We start from the raw sequence: 19,576 nt of genomic DNA, 5'->3' as shown, positions 1-19,576 counted from the left end.
GGATCACCATAATCACCATGGTTTATTTTTACTTTGTTACTTTAACTATTGTGCCTTATTTGGCCCCGAACTTATGGAGGAAGGTTAATTCAGGTTGACCTTCGCTTCCATCTTTCAGGCATGCAGAGAAATGTGGCCACAGCAACCACATTCTGTCCGCTGCTCCCAGCATGAAATGAGAGCACAGAGGAATGTGGGCAGGCATAGCATTTTCTCACAGGCACCGAAGCTCCCATCTTCATTAAGCTGCTAGGATTTCTTTAATATCCAAACCGAAGAAGTGTCAGCCAGCTGCTACAAATTACTGGGATATCTACTGACAGAAATAACTACCGGCAAACTGCTGCTCGCTGTGTTTCTTGTCTTAGATGAGTCTTTTATCCCTAGTTCCTTGTAAGCGAGGTTTACTGTTTAATGTAGAAACACCCAGCAAATTGGGGTAAAGAAGGCTTTTTCTTTTGAGAAGTTATTACTGGGGACCTAGAAGATGGCATGCTTCATATGTCATACATTCCTTTCTATGTTCAAAAGGCAGAAGAATGGTGATGGAGTATTGGACACGTACACACGTGCACTTGGGGCATATAGACCTCCAATTAAAAAGCTGGTGAGAAGCAAAGACCAGGGGGTGACTACTCCACTACTTCTCTCTGCTAAAGAACCATTTGTTAAATCTTGTCTCCAAGGGCTATTTGTGTGTGTGTAATGTTATTAACTACCACTTGGCCCCTAAACAATAAATCAATAAATAACGAACCAGCAAATCCGTGCTTATTATAGCTCAGATGCAGGTTTTAAAAGAGACGGAGCTAACCAGGATGTGGACAGAAGCCAGAAAGTGGATTCAGCAATGGGATCTGACCATTTTTCTTTTAACCCCCAGTGTTTTTTGAGATAGAGAAAGGGGCAAAATTTTCAAAGGCCCTCATATCTTCTCTCCATGGTCTGGAAAATGGTTTTTGATAAAACTTCAAATATCCCAGCACTTTCTATTTTTTTTTTAAACAAAAAAGACAACTCCTGGACAAATCCGGCAATGAAACCTCAGAATAGCTGGAAAAACTGAAATAATTGCAGCCAGCTGTTTCTCCAATGCATCGCTTTGATTAGAGAACACCTTTCTGGTTTTTTAAAAGAGTCCACGTAGAATGGAGACAAAGAACTATTTAAAGCACTAATGCCACATCGGATATTAATCGGATAATGTGGTACTGTTATTCTATACTAAAGTGGATTTAGGAATAATTATTTTTTTAATGAGGAACAGTTTAATATTTATTAATCAAATTTATACATCTAAATTGGCAACTCAAACACAATGATAATGAGAACATTTTATTTATATAAGTGTATTTAACACATTTCTATGCTGATTCCCATACAAATTGATTTCAAAGTCGTTTACAATATTGAAAAATAATATTGAATGCCATCAATTCTAACTATATGGTTAGAAGGAGTCAGATACGACTTAAAGGTGTGTATCAATCAAACAAATTAGTTAACTGGCACCCACCTCTGTTCTTCTAATTTTAATAACTAAGAACTTTCCCTTTCCCCCCAGAAAATAAAATAAAGCTGAGATTCCCAAGACACCTGACTGATGAGAAGCTATGTGCCCAATATCTATTTTTAGGTAAACAAGCATTTGGTACTTTTGCATCAACATCCAAACAATTCTATACTTGCCCAATCCATTCTTAATATCATTCCTAAGTGTTGATTTCTTGGTGTTCCCTGAATTTGTTTTTCTTCTTACACATGTTTAACTCTCTACTTTAACTACTTCTTTCAAGTTTGGCAAATACTGTATACAGGTAATCCTTGACTTGCAACAGTTTGTTTAGTGACCGTTCGAAATTACAATGGCATTGAAAAAGTGACTTATGACCATTTTTGACACTTATGATCATTACAACACTCCCAGGGACACCTGATCAAAATTCAGACGCTCAGCAACTGACTCATATTTCTGACGGTTGCAGTATCATTGGGTCATGTGATCAGCTTTTGCAGCCTTCTGTCAAGGAGTCAACGGGGAAGCCGGATTCACTGTCACTAACTTAACAATTGCAATGATTCCCTTAACCCCTGTGGCAAGAAGGGCTGTAAAATGGGGAAAAACTCACTTAACAACTGTCTTGCTTAGCAACAGAAATTTTGGGCTCCATTGTGGTTGTAAGTCAAGGACTACCAGTAATTGTTTTTTCTAGTCCAGAGTTCCCCAACCTTTTGGGCACCAGGGACCAGTTCTGTAGAGAGAGGTTTTTCTGCGGACCAGAGGGTGTGTGGTTTTGTGTGCTGCCTGCATCCCATGGCATGCTGCGGCCCGGTACTGGTCCACAGCCCTGTTCTAGTCCATCAGCAGCTTACATCACATGTCCCAAACCAGTGGGTTTCTGCTTGTTGATCATCACTTCAACAGAACTGCTAGCCTTTATTTGAGTCGTAGCACATGGTAACCATCTCCATCATTTTTTTTCCCTCACATTTTTTTTTCCAGAGTCTGGTTTTCACGGCCATATTGCATATCACCACAAAGAAAGACCATTGCTTTAACTACTATAATCCATGTTATCATGGAAATGGCTTTATCCTTCTTGATCTTGTCTGAGTTTTGCATCGCTTAGTTCTGTAGGATTAATCCCTTGACATCTCCAGCACACTGTCCATCTGTATTCATTTCTTGGGCCCAATGTAGCACAACTCGAATACTTTTTGCTTCTTTGCCATCAACTAAGGAGATGATTTTCCCATTTTTATTTTCACAATAACAGTCATAAGTCACTTTTTTCAGCGCCACTGTTAAGTTTGAACGGCCACTAAACGAACTGCTGTAATTTGAAGACTATCTGTACTGTTTTATGTTGTAAGCCCCCTCCAGTCGCGTCCCTGTGAGATGGGTGGTATATAAATTTAATAAATAAATGATTGAGGTTGTCCAGAGGTTTGTGAAACAATTACTTACCCATCTCTGCAGAAATCATCGAACAAGACCATGTATATTATTCTTGAGTGTGGGATGAAGTTTCCCAAAGTTAAATGTCTATGGAGATTCTCAGTCACCAAGGGTTGTCTCAACCTTTGTGTTTCCCCAAAGTTAGATTTGCAGGACAGGGTAGGTTAACGATATTCTATTACTCTACACATTACACTACACTACAGTCTGATTGGAATTTTGTAAATTTTGCATGGACTTCAGTATGACGCACTACTGTACTTATTTTATAAAACGTGGGCACACTGTAATAAGCAGCATAAACTCCCACAAAAGGATGCAGAAGCAGAATGCAAGTATTCCTACGGTGTTAGGGTTTGCCCATAAAGCCCCAGTGATTACGCAGAGGAGATCATTTTATTACGTGGAAATAAGTGCGGTAACTCGACGACTACAGTAAATACACACTAAGCGACGGAGTCGGCTGGAAAAGAGGAGTCAACTTTTAAGCATCGTGATAGGCTCCGGAACAAGGGGCAGGTTTGGAAAACAAGGGAGACGCCCCTTTAGAAAGAATAATAATAATAAGAAAAAAAAAAAACAGTTGGCCATGGCTGGATCCGTTTCTGGGCACTTTCCCTTGGAGGGGGGCGAGGGAGGGAAACTTCATTCTGGACAGCACCACCGAGCGCACATGGCCCCGGAGCGCGCGCCTGCGCGCACACACACACATACTTGGAAGCGAGGAACCCAGCTTTCCTCGGCAGGGCGGGGCCGAGAGCAGGAGGGGGCGGAGAGTCGGCCGGGCGCCTGCGCCAGCCGTTCCTATCGCTACTCTCGGGCTCTGCTCGGTCTTGGTGGAATCGACCCGAGTGAAATGTAACAAAACAAGCGGCGTCTTTGTATTTGTTTAAAGGAGCCGCGGTCGCTCGGAGCCCCTCACGGAGGAAGAGAAAGTAGCAAAGAGGGGCAAAAGAACGGCGGCACCAGGTGGGCTGAAGGATCCGGGACCAGGCGCTGCCCGGGAAGACCCTCGGCGGGGAAAGAGAATTTAGCAAAGAAGAAGAGAGCCGGACGAGATCCGCGCAGGGGGAAAGCCAGGAGGAGAGCGGGGCAGGACGACCCGGTGGTTACGATGGGAACCTCGCTGGAGGCGCCGGGGGAAGAGGCTGCGGGCATGAACCGCGCCAACTCGTTTCGGTGATGGCTTGAGCGAAGCGGCTGGAAAGTTGCCGGAGAGCTTGCTCTATGCCTGGCCGGTCGGGTCCCTTGTCCGGAGCAGCCTGCGGTGGACGTCGGGTTTCCAGTCTCGATCCTTTCTCTCCCCCCCCCTCTTCCCGGTGTAAATTGCCCCTCCCTTCCTTTTGCGCGCAACTGGGCGACCCGATCGCCATGTCGAAAGTGATCCAGAAGAAAAACCATTGGTCGGCCAAAGTGCACCAAGCCACGGTGAGCCGCAATGCTCAGGGCCAGCTCGGGGTCACCATCCTCGGCGGAGCGGAGTACGGAGAGTTTCCATACGTCGGGGCGGCCGAGGTTGACGGGGAGGCGACGCTGCCCGGCGACAACGGCGAGGGCAAACTTGGCGAAGGGGAGCTACTCTTGGAGGTGCAGGGAGTCCGGGTCTCGGGGTTGCCCCGCTACGACGTGCTGGAAGTTATCCGGAGCTGCAAGGAGCCCATTGTTTTCAAAGCCGTCAGACAAGGTGAGAGCGAGAGGCGGGCCGCGTGGCAGGACTTGGTGCGGACTTCGAGACGGGGCGGGGGGCGCTGCGCTGCAAGGAGCCTTTGCCTTCATTGTTTTCTGCCCTCTGCGAAGGGGGCGAGGGTCTGTGAGGTCTGTGAAGGAAGGTTGCTGGTCCTGAAGCCTTTTGGAGGTGAAGTTGTGAGATTTCCCCCCCCCACACACATATACCTTTTTCCTGCATCGGCTGCAGAGACCTGCCTGAATGGGTGTTTTTCTGGCCGTCGACACTCACTACAGCAACGCTCAGACGGCCTTCTGCCTTTCGGGGATTCTTCTTATATGAAATATCTGATTGGTGGTTGCTATTAAAATGAAAGCATTCTAGACGAGTGTTTTCCTCGGCCATCCCGTGGGACTTCTAACTCCTATGGGTGCCTGGGACTTAGGAACTCGCTCTTCCTAGACTTTAAACCCTGGCTCTTTAGGTAAAATGGCATTCTGCCAAGGCATCAATCAAGCAAAGGAGGACTTCCATTGGTTTGCTGCGTCTGCAGGGATCTAAGTTCCTGGGAAGGGAGGGGATTTAGGTGCACTTGTTTGTGGGGTTCTGACTGGTCGTCCTGATGGCCTCCTAAAGTTACTGGCTTTATTGTATGGTTCTGACAGGGCTGATTCCTGAACGGGTTTAATTGCTTCAAACCAAGCTGGTTGGACTTGGAGCGAGGATAATTTGCATGTGTTTCAATTTTTAACCTTTGTACTTTGAAGTATGAGCTATGGTTTCACTTTAGCAGTCCCTCCTGTAATGTAAATGGCTGAAATCCCAGACCTGACAAAGCAGTAATCAAAAAGCTAGCTTAGTTCTCCCGAGATTGACATCTTTCTGCAGCATGGAGCTGTTGATCCCCATTGGGCTGATAAAGAATGGTGGCAAGCCTTTAAAAAAAAAAAAAAAACTTCTGAGAGTCAGACAAGTTTAATTCCTACTTGGCTCCAACTTGGGTAGCTTTCTTATGTCTTTTGAAGGAGTAACAACATTTTTTGGTACCCTTAAAATTCTAGATGTATTATTGCATAGCTTTTGGGGAGTGCATGTCATGGAATGCATGTTAAGGATTAGTAAGTGGGTTTATCCCTGTCCAATTCTTGGAAAATTTGCAGTGTCTTTCTTAGAAAAAGCTGAGTTTTCCCTTACTGGGCAATTTTTGTCCCTTGGCTTGGATGCAAAAGGTTCTTGGTCTTCTATCTGTCACTTTGGCAAAGCAAAGTTGGAAAGATGTGCTTTGTCTCAGGTCCCTTTACAGTGTAGCTGGACCTGACAGATGAAAGGATGTGGTGAAATGTGCTTTAAAAAAAGAGAGAAGGGTAGCTTCTTGAAGAAAATTATTAGGTAATGTTGGGTGTGCATGAGTTTCAGATGCTTATCAGATTCCAGCTGGGGCTTCATCTTCTAAACTCACAGGCAGCCAAGCAAGGAATAGAAAAGTTTAATTTGTCTGAGTGACTTCTGAGTCATTTAGCTTTTTTTCTTAGGTTCCAAAATAATGCAGCTTTTTTACCTTTTTCTTTTTCCAGCAATTTCTGTATGTTCTGTTTCTGAGCATTTGAAGGTGAATGAATTGGTTTGTTTTCTTTCCTTCTGGACTGCAAAATTGCATGGGGCAGAGCCACTTTCAAATAACATTTATTGTTGTCCTCTTCGTTTTGTTTTTAATGCAGCCAGCAGGGAATCCCTTTTCCCCTCCCCCTTATCTTGACATTATTAAAGGAGCTGAATAAACCAATAGAGTAGAAAGAGAAAGGACCAGAATGTACCAATATATTTTGTTTGGATGCTGGACATCAATTGAGAGCAATGTAGTCACCTGAGAAGCCAGCATCATTGTTTCTGACTTTTTTTCCTTTCCCTCTTCTTGTGGGCCTACATTTCTCTCTCATACACCCAGATGTTTCAACTCTTGGATTTAACTTAAAGTTTTACAAGTAGCCTTAGACCAGGGATAGGCAACCTTGGCTCTTTTTTGTCTCGTGGACTTCAACTCCCAGAATTCCTGAGCCAGCATGGCTCAGCTTGTAAACCTCTCCCTTTCCCCTCAGCATGGCTGGCTCAGGAATTCTGGGAGTTGAAGTCCACGAGTCATAAAAGAGCCAAGGTTGCCTATCCCTGCCTTAGACTTACGACCACAATTAAGCCCAAAGTTTCTGTTGTTAAGTAAGGACATTTGTTAAATGAGTTTTGCCTCATTTTATGACCTTTCTTGAATTACTACAGCTGCTAAGTTAGTAACCCGGCTGTTAGGTGAATCTGGCTTCCCCATTGGCTTTGTGATCACGTGACCTTGAGACTCTGCAACTGTCATAAATATGAACCAGTTGCCAAACATTTGAATTTTGATCACATGATCATGGGGATGCTGCAAAGGTCGTAACTGTGAAAAACAGTCACAAGTCACTTTTTTTCAGTGCTGTTGTAGCTTTGAATGGTCCCTAAACAAACTGTTGTAAGTTAAGGACTACCTGTGCTTCAACATCCCCTTGATCTGTAAGTGACACAGAGAGTCAGATGTTCTTGGCCAGCATGTATTCAATGGCAATGTTTTCTTCAGTTTACTAAATGGGGAATTTCCAGGCTGGGTGGCAACCTCTATCAAAGAGCCAAACAAATATATTTCACTAGACTGGATTTGGAGGAATTTCTGGCGAGAAAGAGAAAAGCTCCTCCTATGGCAAAGTATCCCTTTGAATTGGAACATTTTGATTCCTCTGCTGGAGGATGACTAGGTCTGTGTATGTGAGTCTTTTTTCAGTGGAAGCATGTGATTGCCAGCTGCTTCCTTACTTTGCGTCAAAAGGATGGCATAGACTTTGCATGGAGAATGGATTATTTCCCCTCCCTTTCTCCCTCCTCCCCACACACCAGACTGTTGCCTGCCAGGAAGGGGTTATTTTCAGCTTTGCTGAAATCCCAAACATTCCTTCAAATAAGAAACTCCCCTGGCAACAGGATGCCTCTGGATCACTAGCTCCTAGTCTGTGCAAAAATACATTTTCATATTTTCTGCCTTGGGCTGTTCAGATGTCGGGGAGGGGGGGAACGGACCCTCAACAGTAAGTAGGAACTCTTGATTAAGGAAGCTGGACAACCTGTGGCTCTTCAACTGGATTATACCAACCAATGTCTCTCACTGTTGGCCATCTTGATTGGGGTTGTTAGGAGATAATAGTTCATCAGGAGCAGCAGGGCTGTAAGTTCTTGCCCTTGAAGCAAATTGAATCTTTGTTGTCCACCAGAATGATAACAAGAGACTTAGCCACCTTGATAAAAGAGAATTGTTTGTTCCTGAAGGGATACTTGAGGAGTTGGGAACCATACTCGAGCATCTAGTGCAGGGGTGTCAAACTTGCCGCATCACATGACATGTTGCGATGTATCGTGACTTTTTTCCCATTGCCAGAGCTGGGGTGGGCATGGCTTCAGCATGACACATCTGGCCCACGGGCCGGCAGTTTGACACCCCTGATCCAGCAAGCTACTTACCCGCCATGTGGATTTTATCCTTGTTGAAGTATACATTTATATAATTTTTATTAAATATTTTTATTATAATAGTAAAATCTAATCCAAACTAAACTTAAGGAAAAGAAGAATAAAAAAAGAAGTAAAATGCACAAGAAAAAAAAGAAAGAGAGAGAAGAAAATAAAAGACACATTCTGGTGTGAGAGAAGTTCTCTTAGGATGGTTCGAAAGCTCGGAAGACTAAACCCAGATTGGATCCTGCGACATTATCCTGGGACATTTTTGTTTCATTTGTATTTTGTTTCATTTGTGAAAAAGAAAAGTAATAAAAACAGAGAAAAGAAATATATAAAGAAGTGGCTTCCAACTCCACAAGTATAAACAAATTTAGGGATTCTTTGCCCCCCCCTTAAGATTATAAACATTTGTCTCTTCATCCCATATCCTATTTATAAACAACTCCACAAAACATTATCTTTTCAATCTGATGTCAACAGAAAGTCCATAAAGGGTAGTCAAAAGTACATAACAATGTATCTTGTTTTAATCTTGATCAAATGAAACACTTTATATTCCTTCCTTTTACTTCTAACAACCTTAATCTTTAGTTCATTCAAATATTGTCATAAGACTAGATTTTCCTGTTTGTTCTTTGTTTCATTGCACAGGCTTTAACAAACATCTTCTGCTTGTTAAATAGGAAAAAAATTATCCAAGTCACTCTCTTGGTTTGTCATTTATATTTCCCTTTTAAATGTTAACACCCTTTTCTAAATCATTCTTTTGCACTGTCAGCTGTACATCCACTTTTGTCATTTCTTCAATAAAGTCTTTTGGACATGGTCTAATCATAGAAGCAGGCATTGATATTTTTTGATTCTGTTCTTCAAATACTTCAATATTTTTTAATGTTATAATTTTTATAAATTTAATAAACTTGTAAATCTTTCCTCTACCTAAAAAGGTTAGTCTCCTCTAATGATCAGTTTTGAAATAATTAAATTGCTTATCTTTGTTTTGTCTTTGAAGAAACCAAAACAGAATTGATTTCCCAAGAGAAGCTGTTTGTTTTTTATAATTAATTCCAAAATCTTATTGTAAAAGTTTCAGTATTTCAATTATATGTGGACCTTTACTCCATTTATAACTTTCTAAGATCAAAATCTTATTTAGCTGTTTATTTCAGATTCTTTAATTTGTTAAGCATATAAATATTTTTTTTTTCATTCAGGATTGAAGGCAGAGTCACCTGGCATTGTCAAACATGGCATTCTAAAGGTCTCTCAAAGCTTAGAAGTAATTAATGAGCAATTTCCAAAAGTAATTAGAAAGTAAGATTTGTGAACTTAGTATCCTTTAAAAATCCCCACCATAGTTGCAAGCAAGACAGTTAACTCTGTTTTCTCCAGCACTCAGTCTGTGCAAAACTATTGTCCGGCAGTGTCCCTGTGGGGAACAGTTGTCTGGACCACATGTGGGCAAATCTCTTGTCCCCTCCTTATCCCGGGAGATTCCAAGGAGCCAATCTACTCATTGGTTCCTTGGCTTTTGCTATGGTTGTTGGCTTTTGGAGAGTCACCTTGCATTTGCAATACTACTCCTGGAACAGCAATTTTATCCATATGGGTATGAGAAACATGGTTTGACTTGCACTTATGGTCAATTGGATAATACATTGCAAACTGTATTAATTAAAAAGTGCATCTCTAGCACAGAATCCTAATGTATCAAAGTTTTAGAGATTACCTGAAAAAACCCAATCAATCTTTGGGCTAGTTTTCCTCATCCTGATGACCTAGGCAGTTACTGGGATTGACTGGAACTCTCAAATTTCTAACTAGTGTAGAATTTTGTTTGTTTCCTTGTTTGCTTGTTTTTATCACAGCAGATGAAAACCGAGAAGTTGGAGTTTCAGTCCAGTTGAAAGTTAATGATAGCAAGGGTTCCACCTGTAAATTGGAGAGGTTTTTTGTGTGAATGTGAATAAATTTTGTCAGGCATTTTAAAATAATAATAATAATATGCAAAGTGTACTTTTGGAAGGCTTGTGCAGTTTTAACTGTAATTTAGAGAGCCACTATTGGTTAAATCCTTGCCATGTATAGTATTAAAAGAATGTCTGGGTTTTGTTTTTCCCCAAATAGTTTTTTTTTTTGTAAAAATTTTTATTTTCAACTTTACAATACATAACAATCTTACAAATACTTCAGATAAAAAATAAAACAAATTGATACACACCACATTCGGTCTTGCCCGCCCATTTCCCCCCAAACCGCATCCCACCTCAACCAACTTACTTCTTTCCCTATTTTTCTTCACTCACCCCCTCTCCTCCTTCACCTCAACCTTCCTACTTACTTCTCCCCTTCTTCTCCTCCCTCTTGATGCGGTCCAGAGGAAATGCCCGAGCATCAAAATTAAAACATTAATATTATATACAATAAGACTATTTCTACTTTATCTGAACTACTTAAACTTCAACCCATCCACCCCCCACCCCCCTCCCCCCGACTTCCCAGAGCAAAATACAGGATTATGCAAACATATTAAACATAATCTATTTAAGTTTACTAATTATACAATGAAAAAAATCATAAAAACCCTTAACTCTCTTCAAACTTTAACATCATAAGTTTATAAACAAAATCATTACTCACAGAATAAGTGAAACTTTGTAGTTCCATATTTCTTCTGAACATATTCTATCCATCTTCTCCATACGTTAAAATATCTCTCTTGTGAATGGTCCTTTAAATAAGCAGAAATTTTAGCCAAATAGTTTTTAGATGGAGCTTGTATCTAGGGGATTTATGTGTGCATTGAAGAATACGAACTGCATTACAGTAGTTGCAGTCGAACTCTGCACACATTTTGCTACATTTTCTATAATCACTTGCTGCTCATTATGGCTTAGAGGTTAATGCAACTGCAATGTTTTTCTAACTCTCTAACATTTTTTGTGGGGTTCACCCAAATGCATTGAACCACAAGTCAACAAATTAAACTTAGTAGTAGTAGTAGCAGAAAAGCAGAAAGTTTGTTCAAAACCACATTTTAGCCTGGTTTGAAATAATTGAAAAATGTCCTTACAGTTTATTTGGTTTGGTGATTTTCAGACTATTGGAGTTTTTTTTAAAACCACTTCACTTTACTACATGTTTTATGACTTCATGTGTGAATGTACTTGACTGTCCGTTCGGTAAACCTTAGTTAAACAAAAAAGGACTTAGCAAAGTGTGGCTGTTCTTTCCCAATCAGTATCCATTGTTGTCCTAATGGTGAGAACAATCTACCAGTGTAATTAATGGCTTGCCTTAGAAGTTGTGGGTGCTCCATCACTGGATGCTTTTAAGAAGAGACTGGACAGACATTTGTCTGAAATGGTATAGGGCAGGGGTTCTCAACCTTGGCAACTTTAAGACTTGTGGACTTCAACTCCCAGAATTCTCAGCCAGCAAATTCTGGGAGTTGAAGTCCACAAGTCTTAAAGTTGCCAAGGTTGAGAACCCCTGGTATAGGGTCTGCTGCTTGAGCAAGGGGTTGGGGTAGATGACCTCCAAGGTTCCTTCCAACTCCGTTATTCTGTTTCTATGTTTCACTTCAACCAGTGCAGTGTGACGTAGTGTCAGAATTTAAAGTTCAGAAGGATGCTATACTAGTAGTGATTACCCCAAATTTGGTTTGCAAAAACCGAGAGAACCATAGCTGGAAGCAAAGAGACCTAGGAAAATCTCCTTGCTGATGTCTAGTGGTCATCTGAATTTTTGCAGCTCAGATTGAACAGCCATTGCTGTAACTTGGAGGTCCAATTCATTTACTTGTGATTTGACTGCAGATCTCTGTCTTGTTTCAACATTATCCTGGAATTTGTAGACATGTAGCTCTGGAATCTGCCTAGACTGATGTAAATGATTTATGTATGGCAATGCAAAACTATTTGTAAGTTATGGCAGCAGCTAAAGTGATTAGAAAATGTAGACGCTTATTTTGAAAGCACTTTTCTGCTTCTTATCTTCAGTCTTACTTCAAGATATTGAAATGAGAGGCAGAACTGATTTCCCTGAAAAGGCCAGGGGCTAATTGTAATTAGGGAAGAGTGAAATGCCATAACCATAATCTATATTCAGCCTTTAATTGTGACATCATGTATGAGTTTCTGCAAGTTGGGAATATAAATTTAACAAATTATTATTATTATTTATCATTACTACTGTTATGATTATGTTGGGAATGGTGGCGGTGAACATAAGAGTAATTTTTCTGTTTTCAAGATACAGAGACAGGAAGTAGGAGAGGCCACAAAGAGGCCACACTAATTTTAGTTCTTTCAATGCTCCTAACTTTTTAATTTATCCTTGGTGGGTAGAGATTGAGGTAGACTGGCTGATCAGGTTAAGGCTTTTTTGAAAATAAAGCATTCAGAAGCAAAACTAAACAAGGAAGTCTCATCTTGCCACTCATAGGAAAGATGCTTGAGATATTATCAAAATGAAGGGAAACCAGCAAGGTGACATGCTATAATGTACTACTGCTAATGCCAGTTCTGGCTTAGTGTGCTAATGTACTTCTGCCAAAATGCACTGAAAAATCAGGCTAAGACCTCATTGAGAAATGTGAAGATTTTCTTTCATAGGAGTCTCATTAAACAAGAGAGCGTTTTAAAAAAGTGAAACTGAGTTAATATTAGCTTAGAGTTAGATAGGTCTTGCAAAGCAATCATGCCAAATTCTCTAATATTAGTTTTGCCCCACTGTAACTTCATACAGCCCACTTTACATTGTGTCACGGGATCTTTTATTTCTTTTCAGTAGTTTTCCTGGAATGACTGAAGAAGATTGTAATGGCAGGGGCAAAAGAGAAAAAGCCATTCAAGGCCACCAAAAAGATCTTTAATTCTGGTTCATACCCAAGGTGCAATATGTAACCTTAATGAGATATCAGGATCTGGCATTGGACATATCTAAATCTCAACTTGTTTAAAATCAACAATGGTATCTGAGCTTGATTAGGAACTTGAACCTCTTGATGTCTATCTTTATGTGAGAGGAGCCATCGCTGTATCTAACTTGATCAGCAAGAACTCCATTCAAGCATCATGATGATAGTATCCTAACGCCGTTTTATCTAGCCCAAGGTTGTAGAAAAAAATAGATTTTAAGAGCAGTATCTTTTCTCATAGTGCATAGGCACATTTCATTTTTTTTCCAATCTACTGGTGCAACAGAATTTTATGGGTTTATGATCCAGTGCAAAGACTTGTGAAACTTGTTTAAGCAGTGGCAAACATGGGAAGAATTTCCATATCATTGAGCAGTGATTCTCTCTTCCAAATTGCTCAAATAACTGTTTACAGCCAGGTCTGTTGGACTTCAACTTCTTTGCTTGTTTGTTTATTTTTCACATTTTTGAACGGCCCATTTCCTCAGAGAGGGAGGAATTATGAGACTTGAAGAGCACAAAGTTGGGTGAATCATACTACAATCATACTCACTAAAGACATACATGGAGAGAAATGATAGAGCAAGAAGTAAATCCATCGAGAAGGCCAATAAATCATTGGGTGGTTTTTGCCTTGATTTCCCTTTTAATGTTTTGAGGCATATCTTGAACTATAAGGTCAGTTGTCAGATACTGAACAGTGTAGAGCAGCAATAAATGATTGGAAGATAAGATACTTCATGCTACCATCACCTATCTTATATTGTCTAAGTTATCCTGCCATCTTTTAACTCAATGCAAGAGTCTGTCCCATCAACTCATGGTTGCAATAAGATGCAGTTGTTAGTCCAAGACCTGTATTGACTTAACAGTTGATGTGTGGTTATATTCCAACAATTTGGTGGTTTACCATTCTTCTTCTGATGGTAGCTTATTGCCAGGAAAACCTAATTTTCCACTGCGCTGCTTCAATTTTTGCACTAAATACTTTAAAACAGTGGTTCTTAACCTTTTTGAATGAATCGCCCCCTTGAGCCAATGAGGAAGTTGTCATCACCCCCCTCCCCCAACATAACCTCTCAATCACAACATAGGAAATAATTCTTCAATTTATGCAAACACTTTTTTTGTTTTCTTTAAAATTGTCATCAGGACATATCGATGCAAATCTCAACTGTGTGAAAAATTTTGGTGCCACCCATCACTTTATTCCCAAACTTCGTGATACATGTATCTTATTTATTCAAGACACTTAAATGTAATGACCACTGAAAACAAAATTCAATTGCAAGAAAGTGAAATGCCCGAAAAGAAAAACAGTAACATTTAATACTTGAATTACAAGTGAAATTTAAGACGCAAAAAGAAATATAAAAAGGGCATAAGAACAAACCGCAATGTAGGAACTAAGAAGAAATGGACATAATCCAATAACAAGGCTTCATTTTCACAAATCGTTGACTCGTCAATCTGCATCATGATTTCTGTATTTTTCAAGGTGTCAATAAGCCTTTCTTCCACATCAGCAGCCATTTCATCAATTCTTTTTGATACGGTGTCATTGCTCAAAGAAATCGATTGCGTGATAGTGCTTGCGCTGGGCCCCAACATGGTGGCAACAATCTGTTTTACTGCTGGTAAAATCAGCGTTTCTCCGATATTGTGAGGTTTGCCACATTTTGCTATCAACAAAGATACTTCATAGGAACAAATGAGCCCCTTGTCGGCGTTGAGTGACGATTTTCCAGATAACTTCCCAACAGTGCTGCAACCCTCAAACTTGGCCTTTAAGGATTGGAAAAACGATGCCGGTTTGTCGGCTTTATCCGAATGAATTCTTACCAGATGGTCTTTCAGTCGGGAAGGCTTCATCGCTTCATTTGAAAATGTTTTCTCACAAAGAAGACAAAACGGAAGCTGTATGTTGAAAGGTGATGGAAAGAATCCCAATTTTAGGTATTCTGTTGAATATTGGCGACACTTCCTCTTCTCGGCCATGTTGGGAGGTCTTCAAAATGAAAGGCAGTACCTGCAAATTAAATTTTTGACTCCACTGGAACACTAGAAAAACACGTGGATGTCGATAAACCTAGTTTCAACAGTTATGTTGACATTACAGCTGACGTCACAGGGGACAGCCACTCAGCATGCGATGTTTCGAAAGAAGCGCTCCCCCCTCCATCACTGCCCATTCTGGCCAATGGCACGCCACTGTATGGGTAGAGGCTGCTGCGCAACGCGCATGAAGATAAGCGATGCGTATTCACATATGTATGACATTCTGTACTGAAGCTAGCTGGAGGAACATTTGAAAACACAATTCAATCCACTAATAGCGAGCGATCTGATACTTTTCTCTGACAGATATACAGCGATTCACTGTATGAAAAAGTCTCAAAAGTGTCCCCAAAACTTCTTGCTCCATCGCCCCCATATTGCCCCCTTTTCGTTCCTTCACCCCCACGTTGCCCCTTTTCATTCCATTATCCCCCTGAAAAACGAAATCGCCCCCTGGGGGGCAATATTGCCCAGGTTAAGAACCACTGCTCTAAAACATGCTGGAATTCTGTTTCACTTATTAAGCATAATGAAATAAATGCCCATTTTCATATTTTTGAGAAGTTGGTCTGAAGATTGCATTGGCTTTCACTTAAATTGGTGTTTCCCTGTAAGAATAGATTTTTACAAATTGGTGAAATGCTTTGAATTCCAGTAGGCAGAATAGTTGTCAATAACCTCATTCTTTTCCTTTGTTTGCAACAGGGAAGTTGATCTGAAACTTTCCAAAATCTGTCCTGAAACTGACTCAAGACAAAAAAAAAAAAAAAATCTTAGAACATGTGAACAAAAAGTCAAAGCCTGCAGATGACATTAAAATGCAAACTTGTTTGTTCAGATATGACTAGTTATTCTTCAACTTGTATTTGAATTTTAAAATCAGTCTTGAATGGTAGGTTGGTGGTGGCTGAATATTATGAAGTTAAAGAGGGGTCTCTGAGTCAGTTTTTCAGTGGAAGAGAATCTGGTTTTTATAAAATTCATCTAGTCTTACATTCCAGGCTGAGGAGAAAAAAAACAGTTGAAGTGCAAATCTTCCCATACACAATTCCTGATTTTATTCCAGTGGGGACACTGTAGTCTGTATTCCAATGCCATAATTTAAATGAATTAATTCTCCAAGTAGTATAACCACAGTATTTAAAACCTGTAGTGAGTTTTCATGCTAAGCCTTTTTTTTTAATCTGTAAGTTTCTCTAATTACATAACCAAATGTGCTTAATTTAGTCTTTTGCAAGCTTTCGAACTGCATCACAAAAAAAAAAAACCTTGGGGTTTCCAAGAATATATTTCATTAAGCAGGTTTTTAAGAACAAGCTATTATTGTGCTGTTATCATTTGCCTTGCAGTTTATTTCTTTCTATTTTGCATCTGGCCATTCCCAGTTCAAGTCTGTGATTTTAGGGTCAGGGGGTTAAGTTTTACCATGAAGGTCAAAGGTAGAAAGTTAAAAACAATGGTTAAATTAACAGCTGCCCATTTACATGATGTTGTTTGTTATGCTCTAATAAAATTGTAAGTGGTTCTTAGATTTTTGAGTTTATTTTCCTGGTTCGAGATCACTTTCAATCAAATTGTGCAGCAGCGTATTCTTAACCCAGTGTCTAGTAAGAGTAGACCCTCTGCACTTTGGTTTAGGGCTGTCCACTTGTATTTTGTCTCTTTTCTTCCAATATTAATTGTAATGGAGCTGGAGAATAGTATGGGATTAATACTTCTTTAATAATGCAGTTACTAGGATCTAAGCAATGTGCTCTTTTTTTAAAGCTTTTTCTGGTTCTGTTAAGCCAGTGGTTCTCAACCTGTGGGTCGGGACCCCATTTGGGGTCGAACGACCATTTCACGGGGGTCGCCAAACAACGCAGTCCGCCATTTTTTCCCCCTTTTCCTTAGTTGTGCTCCTCCCTTTTATTCTATTGGCTTTTGAAAGCCAATAGAATAGACTCTCTTGAATAGAGTCTAATTCTATTGGCTTTCAAAAGCCAATAGGAATTGTCCAGGCTGTCTCTGCCCTGCTTAGCCTGCCAAAAATCCCATTCTGCAAACGGTGCTGCAAGTTGTCTGCAGCGAAGGCGAGCTGTCTGGAAGCTTCCACCCTTCCCTGCTGAGCAACTACTAAAAATGTAAGTAAAAGAGGGCCAGGGGTGGGAGGTGGGAGGCCGGCGGGCGCAGGGAGGGTTGCTGGCACGCGTGGGGCCCGGCGAGTGCCTTACCTCCCTTGGGCTGGGCCAGCTGGTGGCCCAGCCGGTGGTCACCCTGCGCCATCTCTGCCGCTTGCCAGCTACGCCTTGGCCGGCGTAGGGGGCGGCACCACGCATGTGCAGCGCTCCCGGGCAGGGAAAGTCCTCGACTTACGACCAGTTGGTAGTCCTCGACTTACGACCGGTTGGGGGGTCGCAGCATTAAAAAGGTTAGAACCACTGTGTTAAGCAGATACATTAATGTCTACAGAGCATTGTCATACATTGCTGTAATGTATGAAAACAACTGTATAAGGATCTTGATAATGAAATACTAGAATTCTGGAATACCTGAATTTTTTCTTTAGAATTGCCCTGATTTGAATTTGGGAGTGGGTGAGGTGGAGTGGAGGGTGGGATGTGGCGGGGAACCATCTATCAGTAAAACATACTTGTACCTTAAAAATCTGACTTCACCTCTCATACCAGCTTTTTGTTTCAGCTGTTGCATTTTTCATTCCTCTCTGTGAATTCATCAGTCTAAAGTTACTACTCATAAAGATTTGTTTATCCGAGTGATGTAGTTAAAATATTTTTGAGGATCGCTAAAAGGAAAGGGAACACATGCAGTCAGTTAATGAAGGGAGACAGTGGTCCTGTTTTTCTGCTTGCCATCATATATATTGATCTGACAACATTAATTTGAGCCTGACCTGACTTTTCAAAACAGAGAGAGGGAATGGTGGATTTCTTTGCAGGGCTGGCATGAATTAACCCAAGTCAGCTGTGGAATGCTAGGCTCAATTACATTTACCAGTGTGAATGAAACAACCTCTTTAATTCTGACATCTTTTCCCCTGAGGATGTCTGAGAGGGATGTGGTGGCTTCAATAGTCTGTATTTTTTTTCCCCTTCTTTGCATCTCCTCCCTGGAAAACACTTGAGGGGTTTGGATAAGTAAGAGCAGGAGGAGAGAGAGAGACATAATTATCAGCGCCTCAGTGAATTTTTATACAAGTTCAACAGCCTTATGTATACAGAGAAGTGATATGTCAACCTTGTTAATAAATAACTTTGATAAATAGTTATAGGGTGGAAAAGGTAACTGGATAATGATATAGGACATCAAAGGGTGGAGATATGTGCACCATGTCTTATATTTGAGAAACCCATTCTACTTGAATTTCAATAAGTTTTTTTTCCTCAGTTTTATTTGTTCTGGGCATGAAATGTGGAAGTTTCTCTGGTCATGGATACAATATTATTATTCTTTATAAAATCAAGCATGATATGATACACCCAAAATTTCAGGAGATGCTCTTTCTTGAAAGTTGTCCAGTAGCCCTCCTTTTAAAAAACTGCTTCTCTGATTTGCATTATTATAGTGTGTATATACAGTGTTGTACTTCAAACAAGCATAATGCGCAAAACCTGGAAGTCTGAATAGATGTATCTAATGGAAGAGGCTGTGCTGCATATTTTAGGGCTGTGACTATGTGTACCTATTAACTCGCTGATTAGCATTTTATTGTAGCCCACCAACAGTTCTTTTTTCCTTTTAACCAATTAAATAAAAGTTTGGAAATCAATCCTGCAGATTTAATGTTTCGAGGTATTCATTTGGGGGGAGGGGGCTACTGAATCATTCTTATGTTGTTTTATAGTTTTCTATTTCATAGTTTAAAATTGTTTACATTGTTGAGTGCTTTTTACCTGAAGTTCTTATTTTGGCTTGGCTTACGGGAAGACTTTGCTAACTCTACCTATTGCCAGGAGTTTGATCCTGACCGGCTCAAGGTTGACTCAGCCTTCCATCCTTCTGAGTTGGTAAAATGAAGACCCAAATCTAAGTGCTATTGCTATTGTTAAGTAGAAAACCAAGGTATGAGTGTATTTAGAACCATGGTGGCGCAGTGGTTAGAATGTAGTATTGAAGGCTAATTTTGCTGACTGCCAGGACCAGTTCAAAGGTGACTCAGGCTTTCATCCTTCTGAAGTCAGTAAAATGAGGACCCAGATTGTTAGGGGCAATATGCTGACTCTGTAAATTGCTTAGAGATGGCTGTAAAGCAGTGTGAAGTGGTATATAAGCCTAAGTGCTCTTGCTATCTTTAAATAATAATAATAAAATCAAGGTAGCATGGTAAAGATATAATTTATATAGCCTGCCCTACTTGCTTATTTAAAGTAGGGAAAAAGTAGGGAAAAGCACTAGGCCACTCAGGTATGAACTAAATCATATTCCTAATGAATATACA

General features: G+C 40.5%; 1 protein-coding gene across 30 annotated transcripts in view; it reads left to right on the top strand.

The window, feature by feature from the left end:
- Positions 1-3,535: 3,535 nt before the first annotated feature.
- The window catches only part of MAGI1 (membrane associated guanylate kinase, WW and PDZ domain containing 1), a 510,767-nt gene continuing 494,726 nt past the window's right edge, over positions 3,536-19,576 (top strand). For 4 of the 30 annotated variants that reach the window (XM_039328715.1, XM_039328728.1, XM_039328713.1 and 1 more), the window contains exon 1: positions 3,561-4,643. In XM_039328715.1, the coding sequence (XP_039184649.1) occupies positions 4,187-4,643 (457 nt within the window). In that variant the 5' untranslated portion in view covers positions 3,561-4,186. Of the gene's footprint in view, positions 4,644-19,576 lie in introns of all 30 variants that reach the window. The other 26 variants (XM_039328714.1, XM_039328710.1, XM_039328717.1 and 23 more) reach the window with 17 other exon arrangements.

This window comes from Crotalus tigris, unplaced genomic scaffold (genome assembly GCF_016545835.1).
Source record: "Crotalus tigris isolate CLP2741 ecotype Arizona unplaced genomic scaffold, ASM1654583v1 scf7180000024383.4638030, whole genome shotgun sequence".
Lineage (NCBI taxonomy): Eukaryota > Metazoa > Chordata > Lepidosauria > Squamata > Viperidae > Crotalus > Crotalus tigris.
The sequence above is the reverse complement of the archived record's forward strand: the minus strand, read 5'-3'. Positions and strand labels throughout refer to the sequence as shown.